Genomic DNA, 17,733 nt, shown 5'->3' on the forward strand with positions numbered 1-17,733 from the left:
TACGAATATAACAGTATCACAGAGTTTCCAATACACTATCCATTGAATCATTTACATTGGTGCAGCAGCCTCACATCTCCACCGCATAATTCATAGCTACTGCAAGAGTAGCGGAAGATTCGGGACTTAATCACAGCATTGCTCACGTGCTGGTTGATAGTGGGAGACCACGATACCGTATTCCGTCTAGAGCAGAGTGTATCAAATGGTTCAAATGGCTCTAAGCACTATGGGGCTTAACGTTTGAGCTCATCAGTCCCCTAGACTTAGAACTACTTAAACCTAACTAACCTAAGGACATCACACGCACCCATGCCCGAGGCAGGATTCGAAACTGCGACCGTAGCAGCAGCGCGGTTCCGGACTGAAGCGTCTAGAACCGCTCGGCCACAGGGTATATCAACACGGGTAGTATGCACATACGTAGTGCTAGTTATTTATTTAGAAGGAAACGCCATACTCATCTAACTATCGTACATCGAGAGCCAATTAACCAACAACTAAAAGCCAGACCAGATTAATGTCAGTGTTTCCTCTAGCAACAGCAGTCTTCTTAGTACCTCTTACACCTCGATCCAAATTTTAGTGCAATAGTCTCTGGGTGACATATCGACGGGATTTGTGGTCACTTGCCTCCTACACCATCACGTCGTATTGAGCAGATCACAGCCCCATTAAAAATCCATGCAGCTGAATTTGAGCCTCACATACTCTTCTGCTTTAGCTCACGACTTATCAGTGCTTAGTGCTTGGGTTGCCTTCCTTAAGATTCCAGCAAATTAATTTGAACCCAACATATGCATTGTACTTCAGCTCACTCCAGATGCGTATTGCTAGACATTTTATGGCAGTTAACACTTCCGATGACAGTGTACAGGACTTCTACTCCTATTAATGTTCAATAGATTTAGTTAAGTTCAAGACAACTACCAACTCCACCACAGGTTTTCCCACCTGCTTGCAGAGAAATCCATCATCTACAAACATCCCATATCTAAAATAAATACACTGCAATTGACTGTACAGTTGATGGTGGAGGGTACATCGCACCAATATTATCGATTACCATCCATCCTTGACTTACACGCTGATCGAGTAAAAAATTGCCTACATACTTCCAGACATACCCTAATCTACCCTTTATGTTCCTGGGGAAAATACGTTGACTTTTCCAGGGACTTTTTCTTCTGTCACATATTCGAATAGAATATGCCAACCTATACAATACTAACAGCATCCCCATGATGCTTTTGTGTCAATGGTCAGTCTTGTCACACGAACAGACGTGGTCTTGCAGGATTGGTAGACAGCGACTATGTAGTGTCGCGCTGTCGAAACGATGTTACTGTTCACCAGTACACATAATTTAACCACAAATGGGTCTATGTGTGTTAATGTTTGGATAGAAGCTGACAACGACCTTAGAGTTATAGTGGAAATTTAGAATGTATAGTGAGGTATTAAGATGGGGCTTATTCAAATAGAGTGGGGGAAACTGTGCAGCAAACTGACATCTACAGGGTGTTCAAAAAAAAGTGTCGAATACTTTGAGAGTTGGTAGCACTCATTGAAACGAGAAAAATAACTCCAGTAAACATGTGTCTGGAAATGCATACTTTCTGCGATAAACATGTATTTACAGGAGGTGTTCAACGTGATGTCCATTCATGACAATGCACCCCTCTGCTCTTTGATGTAATGAATGATGCACCCTTTGAAGTATATCTGGCTGTTGTTGTACCTGTTGCAATACATTGAAGATGTGACCCTGCAGTGTCCACACAGCACTGATTGGTGTGGTGTAGATCAATTCCTTCAAGTGTCCCAACAACTAAAAGTCTAGGGAATTGAGGTCTGGGGAATTAGCAGGCCAAATTGTGCCAGCTCCCTAACCCCCCCCCCCCCCCCCCAACCAATACAGCAGTCCTGAAATGTTTGCCTCAGATGTTCATGCATATTGTGACGCAAGTGTGTTGGTGCGCCATCATGCATGAACCACATTTTCACTGGTTGCTGCAATAGCAACAGCCTCCAGCAAGATAGGCAATACATTAATGAGGAAGTCCAGATAATACACCTCAGTTAATCTACTGACAACTATGCCTGCCCACACATTGATTGAGAATCAGCGGTGGTCAGAGGGCACTCTGTGCTATGGATATTTTTCAGTGTAGATGGCACAGGCTACGTCCATTTGCTAAACCATAACAGACCATCATACCCACTATTTCACTTGTTGAGTAACAGGCTTCCGAGTGGTGAAAGAGAGAAAATATAAATGTACTACACCATTTGTACATACAACCAGAGCAATAACAGTAAAAACGTGAGTGGATCCACATTCGGAAGAAGATAAAACACCATGACACATACCAAGGATTGACAGTACTACGGTCTCGGCAGAGGTTCGAGTCCTCCCTCGGGCATGGGTGTGTGTGTTTGTCCTTAGGATAATTTAGGTTAAGTAATGTGTAAGCTTAGGGACTGATGACCTTAGCAGTTAAGTCCCATACGATTTCACGCACATTTGAACATTTTTTGACAGTACTAAACAATAAGGCACGCAAACATGACGAGAACTAATGTAGCTGACAACACGACTCAACCACACAACTGACTGCAGACAACCTAATGAAAGGTGGAGTACTGTGCGTAAGACATCACAATACCCTGCCGGACACTTGATGGAGCACTAAAGCAACGAATGTACTAATATCCGCAATCAATCATCGCACAGCCCTTCCTAAAAACACTTGTTTATCTTGGAAAATATGTTTTTCTGGACCCACGTTTATTGAACTTATTTTTCTTGTTTCGGTGAGTACTACCACCCCTCAAAGTATTCGACACATTTTTTTGTACACACTGTATATCAAGGGGCAGTTAACCGCTAAATATGATACATGCTGTCTCGGCATTCCCAGGAGGAGGAAAAGAGGCTCAGAACTGAACTGGAGAAAGGTGACAAAGAAAAGTGTCCTTTTTGCCAGAGGGGTGGGGGACGAGGAGGTGGAAGAGGAAGGCTGAAGGTTTCTCGGAAGATCAGATTATCCCCATTGGTTCATAAATCAATCCCCATGGTGTCTTAAACCACTTAGCAGAACAACAGGTTAAGGGTGGTGGAGAGGGAGAGGTGGTCTAATTGATCAATTTACTTAATTAGCATATCTATTTGACATCAAAAGTGCACCAGAACCCGCTTTAAGCCACTACTTCTACTTTCAATGTATATATCGAAGAAATCTTAACGTAAATGAAAGAAAGATTCAGAAGTAGGATGAAAGTTCAAGGACAAAGAACATCAGTGATAAGATTTGCTGATGACATTGCTATCCTTAGTGAAAGTGTAGAAGACCTGTTGAGTAGACTGAACAGTCTAATGAGTACAGAAGATGAATTGAGAGCAAACCAGAGAAAGATGAAAGTAATGAGAAGCAGCAGGAACGAGTAGACTAACTCAAGGAATTCTGCTGCCTTGGAAGCATAACAACATGACAGAAGAAGCACAGAGTTCATAAAAACCAGTCTAGCACTGGCAAAATGGACATTCCTGTAACAAGTCTAATTGTATCAAACGTCACCTCTTATAATAATATGAAGAAATTTCTGAGAATATACGTTTGAAGCACAGAGTTATATGTGAGTCTTGGGCTGTGGAAATACCGGGTAAGAGGAGAGTCGACGTGTTTGAGATGTGATCGACTGATAAGATAGGAAATGTATCAGCGGAGAGAGTATGATACAGAAAACGTTGAAAAAAGAACGGACAGGATGCAGGGTCACGTGTTAAGGTGTCAAGGAATAATCACCATGGCTCTTCAGCAAGCAAAAGAGGGTAAAAACTGTAGGACAATACAGATATTGGAATATATCCAACAACTAGTAGAGGACATTGGGTATAAGTGCTACTGTGAGACGAAAAGGTTGAGGAAAGAGGGTAATTCGTGACAGGCCGCATCAAACCAGTTAGAACACCAATGAAAAAAGAGAAAAGAAACAGCCTGTTTTATCTTTTTGCAGTGATTTGTATATTTGAAAAATGCCAAGCTTTATGTTGTTCCGGCGTCGACGTTACACTGTAGACCCCCCCCCCCCCTCCCCTATAACTAGCTGAGGGTGGAGGAATGCATGAACATACCGCCACGAACAGGACCACAGCTAAGAAAATAACCTTGCAGTCGAGAACAGCTGTGCATTGGCACTGGAAAAGAAACTTGGGGGAAGAAATTTCCCATCTTGCGCAATGAATGGGATAGTGTTACGAAGAACGCTGTTCCCACGAAGACACCACCTCACACCCACCACTAATTAAGAGACGGGTCATGTCTTGGATACGGTGGTTTGTGTATTAGTATGATCATGTAACCTCATCGGACAAAACATTAGTCACTCTAGTGTTCACACGTAGGTGAAAACCGTTAAGCGTTTACAAATGGTGCAGCCACTGGGTCACGTGCTCAATCACGCGCGCAGTGCCTCAACGTGACCATAAGGCAGTAGCGACCAGTGAGATATTTATGTTTCAAGCGTTGTACGTAAATGTGGATAAATGTTAGGACGTAACAGAATGGCAAAAAGGGGCAGTCGCGTTTGGCCGTTATCATGGACATACGGTGTGTGAAGATGCTGGATTTATGGGTGTTTTGCGACGAATTGTCCAACGTGTCTACAAGCAGTGGTGAGCACACGTGACCAGGAAACACGAAGTCAGACTTGTGGTCGGAAAAAGATCCTGACTGAGAGGACCGGAGCCGTGTTTTAGCTGCTTGTGAATCAAAATCGCTTCCAAACCCGATAGACATTGCTGCAGGCAGTGAATGAAGGCCCATCACAACCTGGTAGTGAGAGGACGTTGCGACGGGAACTGTATGCACTGAACATTGGGACTGGAGCATCTCACCAGACGCCATTGCTCACACAGTCACAGAGAAACAACAGCAAAGTTCATTGGGTGTAAGAACATGTGACTGGTTTTCTGAGCACTTCCACATCCTATTACATCTCGACTGGCCTGCAGAATCGCCTGACTTTGAACCACATAGAAAACCTGTGGGACATGTTGGAATAGCGGGTAAAACTCCGAAGTCAGCATCCCTGCAGTTTGGTGGAACTTCTAACAACCCTACCACAACAAAGGTCAGAATTTAATAACGATTGTGGTGTTGCTCACGCTGCTAAATACTGCATTTTCGGGCAACAACAGTCATATTATGTGGCAGGTGTCATTAGAGCACAGTTAATAGTCATTTCATGTAATAATGAAAAAACTAGGCACTCATCGTTTTGTGTTTCCCACGCTGGTCTCGTATTATCATGGCTCAATCGTTGAAAAACTAGGTGGTTATGATTCCAAGCTCGGATGCAAAGAGGCCTAGGTTTTATTCTGCTATAGTCAAAAGTTTTGTAGATGCGCTTCACAAAACATTCTTCAAGATTAAACCTTTCAAAGTTAGCACAATGGTGATGTAAAAAAATAATCAGCACTCCGAATTTAAGTGACACATCCTTTTAATTGCAATTTCACGTAAACACAAAACATCACTTCACAATACAAAACATACTTGAAAACATCTTCTTCACATTTTATAAGCCAACTATAATATGCGTCTTTCCAACATGACGTCCAAGACTTGATTTTTCCAAGGTCCGACTCTCTAACAACTCAACAACTAACAAGTACGTCAAAGATCATAGTGACAAAAGAAAGAATACACATAAGAATAATACCATTGCAATATAAACATATCGATGTATCAAAAGTGAAATCAAATTTGAATGTTGTCTCAGGAATATGTTAAGTAGTTAACAGAAATACAGTAGAATATTACTGGTATCGAGAGGTTCAGGTGAGGTACCATAATGGTTACGTAATTCAAGTACCATTACAAACTGCGAGGTCAAATCTTCAGCGAGTGGTTTAACAAATACACTGCTGGCCATCGTAAATGCAACACCCTGAAGGAAGCATCCGAATCAAGTGAAATTTACACCATGGGTTTGCAGCGATGAGATTTCAGCGCAGACGCACATCACGCGCGCCTGTGGCGCCACCTCATAGCGCCATTTAAGGCTTGGTGATTTCGACGAATGTACGTTCGGCACGTGTGTTTACCTTGTGGTTGTTTCACAAGACGATCAGTTATGCCTCGTAGACAACAGCGAACATCGTTTGATCAAGTATCCGAGTTCGACAGAGGAAGGATAGTGGCTTACCGAGATTGTGGATTATCATACAGAGAAATCGCTAGTCGTGTTGGACGAAACCAAACAACTGTAATGCGGATATGTGACCGTTGGATGCAGGAGGGTACGACGGACCGACGTGGTCGATCGCATTCACCTCGGTGCAGCACTGCACGTGCTGATAGGCAAATTGTGCGCATGGCAGTGACGGATCGCTCAGTGACATCCCGAACCATAGCACAGCACATTGCATCTGTAACGCATCATCCAGTGTCTGCGCGTACCATTCGACGCCGTTTACAGCAGAGTGGTGTGTCCGCATGACGTCCATTGCTTCGTCTACCATTGACGCAGAACCACAGACGTCTCCGTCGCCAATGGTGTGATGACAGACGGATGTGGACGGCAGAATGGAATGACGTTGTCTTTACTGACGAGGCACGCTTCTGTCTGCAGCATCACGATGGTCGGATTCGAGTGTGGAGACACCGTGGAGAGAGGATGCTGGACAGCTGCATTATGCACCGCCACACGGGTCTTGCACCGGATATTATGGTATGGGGCGGTATTGGATATTACTCTCGCACGCCTCTAGTACGCATTGCCGGTACTTTAAATAGCCGGCGCTACATATCCGAGGTGCTGGAGCCAGTTGTCCTTCCTTACCTTCAGGGCTCGGCCACAGCCATATTTCAACAGGATAATGCGCGACCACACGTGGCACGCATTGTCCAAAGGTTCTTCGTCAATAACCAGATTGAAGTGCTTCCCTGGCCGGCTCGCTCTCCGGATCTTTCGCCGATAGAAAACATGTGGTCCATGGTTGCTCAACGAGTGACCCAGATTACATCCCCAGCTGCCACACCAGATGACCTTTGGCAACGTGTGGAAGCTGCTTGGGCTGCTGTACCCCAGGAACACATCCAACGTCTCTTTGACTCAATGCCGAGACGTGTGGCAGCGGTGATCTCCAACAATGGCGGCTACTCTGGCTACTGATTCTGGCAGGAACCACATGTCACAGACGTCTGTAAACGTAATCATTTGATACTTGGTCAACATGTTATCCACAAAATAAATTTTGTTGTGCTACCTCTTGTCTTTCTTGGTGTTGCATTTACGGTGGCCAGCAGTGTAGTTCAAGTGGCTCTGTGCACTATGGGACTTAACATCAGTGGTCATCAGCCCCCTAGAACTTAGAACTACTTAAACCTAACTAACCTAAGGACAGCACACACACCCAAGCTCAAGGCAGGATTCGAACCTGCGACCGTAGCGGCCGCGCGGTTCCAGACTGAAGCGCCTAGAACCGCTCGGCCACTACGGCTGGCAGTGGTTTAACCTGGATGCGTCGTACCTGCACAAACCTGTGGACTCATTACTTTAGCCAATCCAGGCCGTTGGCAGTTCCAGAGGCGGAACTCCACGGTACTAAAGGATACTTGTAATGATTTCTCCAAGGGTGACTAATCTTTTGTCCGGTGAGTTTATGTCGCATTGTGCTTGTCTCCCACTATCATGTCCACGCTTGTGCAGTCCCAGTATAGTGATGGCGGCCTGTTGCGCAGGCCGATGCGGCACTGGGGCGCCGTCTACTTCTACGTGTCGTTCGCCGTGCTGTTCGGCCGCACCATCGCCGTGCTCTTCCTGGCGGCCAGGGTCAACGACCAGAGCAAAGGCCCGCTGCCCGTGCTCTTCCAGGTGCCATCGGACAGCTACTGCGTCGAGGTGAGACAACGCAACACTCCTACCATCAAAGCTACTGACCTAAAAGTCTACAGCAAAAAAACAGCCTTTGATGACTTGACGTAAGCTTTGAGTGTTACGGTTTTAATCGTTTTCGCAATAGTTTCGATGACAGCTGTGACCAAAGAACGAACTAATTGCAGTAGAAGTGGTACAGTAGATTTATTCATATGGAAATCACTTAGACACTCAATGTTACAGCACTGAAAGACCTGAGTCGAAACTACTGACAGCCTTGGGAGAGCCAGTCCTGACAAAACTCTACCATCTGGTGAGCAAGATGTATGAGACAGGCGAAATACCCTCAGACTTCAAGAAGAATATAATAATTCCAATCCCAAATAAAGCAGGTGTTGACAGATGTGAAAATTACCGAACTATCGGTTTAATAAGTCATGGCTGCAAAATACTAACGCGAATTCTTTACAGACGATTGGAAAAACTAGTAGAAGCCGACCTCGGGGAAGATCAGTTTGGATTCCGTAGAAATATCGGAACACGTGAGGCAATACTGACCCTACGACTTATCTTAGAAGAAAGATTAAGGAAAGGCAAACCTATTTTTCTAGCATTTGAAGAATTAGAGAAAGCTTTTGACAATGTTGATTGGAATACTCTCTTTCAAATTCTGAAGGTGGCAGGGGTAAAATACAGGGAGCGAAAAGCTATTTACAATTTGTACAGAAACCAGATGGCAGTTATAAGAGTCGAGGGGCGTGAAAGGGAAGCAGCGGTTGGGAAGGGAGTGAGACAGGGTTGTTGCCTCTCCCCGATGTTATTCACTCTGTATATTGAGCAGGCAGTGAAGTAAACAAAAGAAAAATTCGGAGTAGGTATTAAAATCCATGGAGAAGAAATAAAAACTTTGAGGTTCGCCGATGACATTGTAATTCTGTCAGAGACAGCAAAGGACTTGGAAGAGCAGTTGAACGGAATAGATAGTGTCTTGAAAGGAGGATATAAGATGAACATCAACAAAAGCAAAACGAGGATAATGGAATGTAGTCGAATTAAGTCGGGTGATGCTGAGGGAATTAGATTAGGAAATGAGACACTTAAAGTAGTAATAACTGATGATGGTCGAAGTAGAGAAGATATAAAATGTAGACTGGCAATGTCAAGGAAAGCGTTTCTGAAGAAGAAAAATTTGTTAACATCGAGTAATGATTTAAGTGTCAGAAAGTCGTTTCTGAAAGTATTTGTATAGAGTGTAGCCATGTATGGAAGTGAAACATGGACGATAAATAGTTTAGACAAGAAGAGAATAGAAGCTTTCGAAATGTGGTGCTACAGAAGAATGCTGAAGATGAGATGGGTAGATCACATAACTAATGAGGAAGTGTTGAATAGGATTGGGGAGAAGATAAGTTTGTGGCACAACTTGACTAGAAGGAGGGATCGGTTGGTAGGACATGTTCTGAGGCATCAAGGGATCACCAGTTTAGTATTGTAGGGCAGTGTGGAGGGTAAAAATCGTAGAGGGAGACCAAGAGACGAATACATTAATTAGATTCAGAAGGATGTAGGTTGCAGTAGGTACTGGCAGATGAAGAAGCTTGCACAGGATAGAGTAGCATGGAGAGCTGCATCAAACCAGTCTCAGGACTGAAGACCACAACAACAACAACAACATCACTTTTACAAGGATGTTGGACATATCTTGGTATCACATTGTAGGAATAACAAGAATAACCTAATTCATATGCTGAAGCGGCAAAGTAACTGGTGTAGGCATGAGTATTCAAACACAGACATTAATAAAAAGGCAGAATACCGTACTGCAGCAACAGCGACTCAAAGGAAGGCCTCGGCGCTTGTTGGTGACGTCACGTCAGCTAGGCAAGGCGAACGCCAGGTCTGTTGCAGGCAGAAACGCCTGAGCTTGCTTATCATTATAAATCTCTTATTTTTGTACAAAATGTTTGGTATTTTTTTGCATTCTGCAGTTTTATTTAGATGAAAGATTTTCTTACTATCGTAAAGCTGCAAATGAAGATCATAATTCTGTATTACTGAATCCTGTCGAAGGAAACGTAGATCAATATGAGAAGATGCTTTGCCCCATTGCAAGCTTCGGAAATTTTACATTCAAGTAACTATATTTACTTGATCCATTTTGTTATCGAAACTTACCCCAACCCCCTTACAATGAACTCGTTTCTTTTATTTATTTATTTTCGTTTGACATCATCACTGGAAATGTGAACTAATTTACATGTGTAAATGTCCAACTGTTGCCAGTCATTAGATTACAGTCGTTTTCAACGAAAGGAATTCTAAACAGGAAACAAAATAGCTTCATACATCGAAACTACGGCTGAGCTTAAACTTTTTAAACATGCACATTAGGAAAGATAAATATTCCCCTCTTGCAACTCAAAGGAGAAACGTTATAAGATAAAAAAAAATATTAGATAAAACAAGTATCTCTCTTTTGCCTCTTCTTCTGTCCACCACCCCCCCTCCTCCAACGTGTACAATCGCAAGATATTTCATTAACATTCAGTGCTCCTCATCCCATAGTCAACCGAGATACCTAAAGAAGAGCACCAATATGTTCATAGTTTCTTGTAAAAGCAGCGCAGTACAAACGTAACTTCCTCAGATTTACAAATAAGGTAAAGAAGCACGAATTCTGTTGCTGCAGGACCATGAAGTTGTTTTTGTATGTCAATCCTTAAAACAGGTGGAAATTTAAGTTCAGGAGTACACTATTTGTTAAGAAGTGTAATGAATTGCACAATTAATTGATTGCAGAAATCTCTCAAAACAATGTGTGTTGGTCAACTACCGCCAATAGTTTCACATTTTCCTGTGTCAGAGAGGGAGAAAAAAATGGTTCAAATGGCTCTGAGCACTATGGGACTTAACATCTGTGGTCATCAGTCCCCTAGAACTTAGAACTAATTAAACCTAACTAACCTTAGGACATCACACACATCCATGCCCGAGGCAGGATTCGAACCTGCGACCGCAGCAGTCGCGCGGTTCCGGACTGAGCGCCTAGAACCGCTAGACCACCGCGGCCGGCCAGAGAGGGAGACACCACCATTATGAGTATGCCTGCAACAGACTTGGCGTTCGCTGTGCCTAGCTGACGTGACGTCACGAACAAGCGCCGAGGCCTTCCTTTGAGTCGGTGTTGACTGCAGTCGGCAACGCCTATACAAGACAACAAGTGTCTGGCGCAGTTGCTACATGGGTGACTGTTGCTACAATGGCAGGTTATCAAGATTTAAGTGAGTTTGAACGTGGTGCATGAGCGATGGGAAACAGCATTTCCGATGTAGCGATGAAGTGGGGATTTTCCCGTACGACCTTTTCACGAGTGCACCGTGAATATCAGGAATCCTCAGACATTGTTGCGTCCGGAAAAAAGATCAGGCAAGAACGGGACCAATGACATTTGAAGAGAATCGTTCATCGTGACAGAAGTGCAACCATTCCACAAACTGCTGCAGATTTCAATGCTGGGCCATCAACAAGTGTCAGGGTGCGAACCATTCGAGCCGAAGGCCCAGTCGCGTATCCATGATGACTGCACGACACTAAGCTTTACACCTCGCCTGGTCTCGTCAACAACAACATTGGATTGCTGATGGCTGGAAACATGTTGCCTGGTCGGACGAGTCTCGTTTCAAATTGTATAGAGCGGATGGACGTGTACGGATATGGAGACAAACCTCATGAATCCATGGACCCTGTATGTCAGTTTGAACAACTGGTGGAGGCTCTGTAATATTGTGTGCAGGTGGACTGATATTAGAGCCCTGATACGTCTATATATGACTCTGACAGGTGACACGTACGTAAGCATCCTATCTAATCACTTGCATCCATTCATGTCCATTGTGCATTCCGACGGATTTGGGCAATTATAGCAGGACAATGCGACACCCCAAACGTCCAAAATTGCTACAAAGTAGCTCCAGGAACACTCTTCTGAGATTGACACCATTAATAAATATAGACTTCGATCAGAAATCGGTAGCTAAGGTAGAATATTCAAAATTTCTAGGTGTATGCATTGATGAGGGGTTTAACTGGAAAAAACACACTGACGATCTGCTGCAACGTTTGAGTTCAGCTACTTATGATATTAGGGTCACTGCAAATTTTGGCGATATACATCTCAGTAAATTAGTTTGCCACGCATGTTTTCATTCTCTGCTTTCGTATGGCATCATATTCTGGGATAACCCATCACTGAGTAAAAGAGTGTTAATTGCACAAAAGCGTGTAATCAGAATAATTGCTGGAGCTCATCCAAGATCATCCTGCAGATACTTATTTAAAGAGCTAAGGAGCTTCACTGTAGCCTCACAATATATATATATTCACTTATGAAATTTATTATTAACAATCCCAAAGAATTCAAAAGTAATAGCAGTGTACATGGCTACAACACTAGAATAAAGGATGATCTTCGCTACTCAAGGTTAAATCTAACTTTGGCTCAGAAGGGGGTAAATTATGCTGCCACAAAAGTCTTTGGTCACTTACCTCATAGCATCAAAAGTCTGACAGATAGCCATATAGCATTTAAAAGGAAATTAAAAGAATTTCTGAATGGCATCTCCTTCTACTCATTAGATGAATTTTTGGATATAGTAATTGGGTAATTTCCCCACCCTCCCCAATTAATAATATTAAGTGTCATGTAATATTTTGTGTAATGTAATATCTTGTATAGACACCTTTTATTGACCTGACACGTTCCACATCATTACGAAGTGTCATATTCATGATTATGGAACAAGCACTAATCTAATCCATAAGGAGGGACACTAGTACTTATGGATGTACCTCTTTTTTAGACTAATATCAGTGTCCAATGAGAAGTTCAGGCAGGCAGGCGCTAAAGAGGTCCAAAACTCACAAGATTCTCACAACAGGAAAGTAAATATATGTTGTTGTGGTCTTCAGTCCTGAGACTGGTTTGATGCAGCTCTCCATGCTACTCTATCCTGTGCAAGCTGCTTCATCTCCCAGTACGTACTGCAGCCTACATCCCTCTGAATCTGCTTAGTGTATTCATCTCTAGGTCTCCTCTACGATTTTTACCCTCCACGCTGCCCTCCAATATTAAATTGGTGATCCCTTGATGCGTCAGCACATGTCCTACCAACCGATCCCTTCTTCTAGTCAAGTTGTGCCACAAACTCCTCTTCTCCCCAATTCTATTCAATACCTCCTCATTACTTATGTGATCTAATCTTCAGCATTCTTCTGTAGCATCACATTTCGAAAGCTTCTATTCTCTTCTACCCTGCAACCTCATTTGAAATCAGCCAAGTCAAAGGGTATGCACTATAACTACTGCTTGTGTACCTCTAGCTACCTTGACTCCTTACCCCTGAAATGACAGAAACTACAAGACTTTAGGCTGCCAATGCTTTGAGTGTGACAACTGCCGCACAGCAATGTAGTAGCGACTACATAATTACTGCTGTGTTGTGATCTCAATTAGATCATTTATTGTAGCGAAGCGAATAATGAAGCAGTTTCTGGTCCATTGTGGGAACAACGTACAACACGAAAAGGCATTTTCATAAGATATTTAAGCATATACCGGGTGATCAAAAAGTCAGTATAAATTTGAAAACTTAATAAACCACGGAATAATGTAGTTAGAGAGGTAAAAATTGACACACCTACTTGGAATGACCTGGGGTTTTATTAGAACAAAAAAAAAACATAGCTCATAAAATGTCCGACAGATGGCGCTGGACAGCAAAACGTCAGTGACTGCGCATGACAATTGTGTACGAAAGGAGCCGTAATGAGAGAGAGAATCAGATGCGCCAGCAGTCGCATAATATGCCCAGACCATGCGGGCCGAGAAGCTTCCTCTGGAACAGGGTGGACGACGGCATCCGGCTCAGAGACTTCGTCAGCCACAGATAACACCCGAAACCTGTTCGTCAAACGAACCGGGGAGGCCCTACGATCGGCCCCACGGAGAGTCTTTCGCTGCCTGCCAGACTTAGGAATGATCTCCCAATCGACCACGGGTGAGGGGGTCAACCTAAGTGCAGGCAGTTCCCAGGGCGGCCACAGCAGTGGATCGATCGGGGACATGTGAATCGTTCTCGACGTCCTCGCATCCCCGCGTCCGACCACCCACAGTTCCGCCCCTTGGCAGCAGCCGTAAGCTGTGTGACGGAAGCCAACCATGCCTGGAGCGGTAAGCGAAGGGTCACCAACTCAGCTCGCATCTGTACACAGCAATCACAGTGCCTGTCCATTTCTGAACTCGCTCCTGTTTTAAACTCGTAAACATATTTAATAAACAAAAGGTGTATTCGCCTTATTAGCAGCAGGAATTCGCAGTGCTCTCTCACTGACGGTCCAAGCGAAAACTTAAGGAACATCTCGTTCTCATTTGCGTGATCCAGAAGCTTTTCATTGATTGCGAGACGAAGGTCTTTCTGATCTTGACTCATGGGTCATGGGACGAACTTGGCGGCAACACGATGCAGTCTAAGATGTTATGTCAGGATTTGATAACATGATCTAATTGAAATCTTAGATTCTTCTTAAACCTCTCGGACAGTCAGTCTTCGATTGGCGCGCACAATTTCGTTGACGTTCCTGACATGAGCGTCGTCAGTAGACGTCGAAGGGCACCCAGAACGAAGGTCATCTTGAACTTCTGTCCGGCCATTTTTAAACCGTGTAAACAATTCGTAACACCGAGTAGGGTTTAAGAACTCATCACCATAGGCTTCCTCCATCATTTGGTGTTTCTCGGTAAAAGTTTTCTTTAGTTCCACGCAAAATTTAATGCAGAATCGTTGTTCCTCTAACTCTGCCATCTCGAAATTCGCAAACTGTATGACACAACGTTCTACTCAATACAGCACTGAACAATAACTAACAGAAATACGACAGTGAAACTTCCGGTAGTTACACATTAAACACAGATGTATGCAGGGATGCCAACCGTATTTCGCTCCAGCACACCATTGGCATGAAATTACGAGTGTTATGGTTTTTTTTTTTTATTTTTTGAACAGACCTCGTAAATGAGTTGCTGAGCTCAGGTCTCCCTCTAAGATTTTTGCCCTCCACGCTTCCCTTCAATACTAAACTGCTGATCCATTGATGCCTCATAACATATCCTACCAACCGACCCCTTCTTCTAGTCAAGTTGGGCCACAAAATTCCTCATCTCCCCAATTCTATTCAGTACCTCCTCATTAGTTACGTGATCTACCCATCTAATCTTCAGCATTCTTCTGTAGCACCGCATTTCGAAAGCTTCTATTCTCTTCTTATCTAAACTATTTGTCGTCCATGTTTCACTTCCATACAAGACTACATTCCACACAAATACTTTCAGGAAAGATTTCCTCACACTTGAATCTATACTCGATGTTAACAAATTTCTCTTCTTTAGAAACGCTTTCTTTGCCAGTCTACATTTTACGTCCTCTCTACTTCGACCATCAGCAGTTATTTTGCGCGCCAAACAGCAAAACTCAGCTGCTACTTTAAGTGTATCATTTCCTAATCTAAAGAGGATAAGCTGTTAGTATTACCCATTTTATAGCTTTAGGAGTAATATTTTCCTGAACAAAAAATAAAACAAAAGAAAAAAGTAACAAAAAGCACAGTTGGAGAAGGGTAATGTAACAGATGTTTTACTGTCGTTATTATAATTTATTTTTGTTACATTTTTTACCAAAGCCCTGTCCTGTGTTACCTAGCAATTCTTCACTGTATAGAATGTATGGCTCAACAGGCACTTTTTGACTACCTTTTTAAATAAGTTTCTTTTAGTAAATTCAGTCTATATCTTGTTTCATAATCATGGACAGACCTGTATGTGCAGTAATTGTCGACGCTACTTTGATGTGCACAACTGATTGGTAAATAAATTTTTATTCAAAAGAAAAAGACATTGTTGAAATATATAGTGATTGTGTTCACTAAATGTGTGTAGTCTTAGAGCCACAGCGTATTTGTATATACACTGAATCACCAAAGAAACTGGTATAGTCCTGCGTATTCCCTTCCACAAACTGCTGCAGATTTCAAAGCTGGGCCATCAACAAGTGTCAGCGTGTGAACCATTCATCGAAACTCATCGATATGGGCTTTCGGAGCCGAAGGCCCACTCGTGTATCCTTGATGACTGCACCACACAAAGCTTTACCCTCAGGTGGGCCCGTCAACACCGACATTGGACTGTTGATGACTGCATACATGTTGCCTGGTCGAACGAGTCTGGTTTCAAAGATGGACTAGACGGTTATGGAGACAACCTCATGAATCCATGGAACCTGAGTTTCAGCAGGGGACTGTTCAAGTTGGTGGAGGTTTTGTAATGGTGTGGGGAGTGTGCAGTTGGAATGATGTGGGACCCCTGACACGTCTACATGGGACTCTGACAGGTGACACGTACATAAGCATCCTGTCTGACCACTTGCATCCATTCATGTCCATTGTGTATTCCGACGGACTTGGGCAACTGCAGCAGGACAATGCGACACCCCACACGTCCAGAATTGTTACAGAGTGGCTCCAGGAGCACTCTTCTGAGTTTAAATACTTCCGCTGGCCACAAAACTCCGCAGACATGAACATTATTGAGTATATCTGTGATGCCTTGCATGGTGCTGTTCAGAAGAGATCTTCAACCCCCTGTACTCTTACGGATTTATGGACAGCCCTGCGGGATTCAAGGTGTCAGTTCCCTCCAACACTACTTCAGACGTTAGTCGAGTCCATGCCACACACATAGTCTTGCGGCAGTTCTGCGTACTCGCGGAGGCTCTACACGTTGTTAGGCAGGTGAATCAGTTTCTTTGGCTCTTCAGTGTATCTGGATATAAAACTGTTTATACATAAGCTTCACAAGAAACCTCATTAGAAATCTTTACAAATTAAACACAAAAATGGTTATAAAAAGAAGACTTTTTACACGCTCAAATCGTTTGTAAACTGTTCAAAACATAATCTAATATACTAATTGCATCTTCAGTCCACAAAAAAGTATTTGTTCTTGTATAGAGTTTTTAAATTAATCAATGCAACATCAACTACACATAAATTCTTGAATATGCATTAACTGATAAAAATTAGTAATTTAGGTCCACCATTTTCTCTTTCGTAATTTTTATGTTTTACTGGTGTTCTGAACTGATCCGACAACAGATTTTATGCACCTCTCTCAAGCTAGGTCCTGTAACCTAGTCACACGGGGAGTTCTAGGTGTAACCTATAGTTCAATAGACTTCTTGCAAACGTGTCATCATTTTGAAGCCACACGCTTTATCGAAGACGACAAGCACTGTCTATCGATTTCCGCGATCGTTTAGTTCACAACACACGAGGCGAACATGACGTTTAAAAGGATAATATTCACCTCTAGTAGAGAGAACTGGAGATTACAGTTTTTTCTTTACTGCAAGGAACGTTAACCTCGAAGTTTCATCTTTTATAACTGTGTAAAGTGCTGCGTTCGCGTGAACTGGGCTGTGGGTGAGGCATAGATTAAATTGTTGGCAAGATTTAACTCCGAAACCTACTGGAAAAGTTGTACTAACTATTTTCCTAATACCGTAGGCCTTCATCAGTCCCAAAAACAAGACGGCTTACTGTGTAGAAAAAATAAATGAAACACAGTAGAAAAAGTAAAAACTGAAACCAGCTAGCCTTAAATCCAGTAACGTACTTGTACATATTCAGAAGTGTTCTTAAAGGTATCCTAACAAACATAAGCTTATTTTTAGAACTCTGAAAACTAGTTTCAGTAGCTAGTCTGTAATCTGAAAGGGTGCGTTTCAAAACACCAAC

The 17,733-nt window shown here is 43.0% G+C and overlaps 1 protein-coding gene across 1 annotated transcript in view; it reads left to right on the forward strand.

The window, feature by feature from the left end:
• LOC126234932 (gustatory receptor for sugar taste 64f-like) overlaps nt 1-17,733 on the forward strand; it is a 157,693-nt gene that overhangs the window by 104,526 nt on the left and 35,434 nt on the right. Inside the window, exon 6 of the mRNA XM_049943672.1 lies at nt 7,752-7,911. Within this exon, the coding sequence (XP_049799629.1) occupies nt 7,752-7,911 (160 nt within the window). The remainder of the gene's footprint in view (nt 1-7,751; nt 7,912-17,733) is intronic.

This window comes from Schistocerca nitens, chromosome 2 (genome assembly GCF_023898315.1).
Source record: "Schistocerca nitens isolate TAMUIC-IGC-003100 chromosome 2, iqSchNite1.1, whole genome shotgun sequence".
NCBI classification, from domain to species: Eukaryota; Metazoa; Arthropoda; class Insecta; order Orthoptera; family Acrididae; genus Schistocerca; species Schistocerca nitens.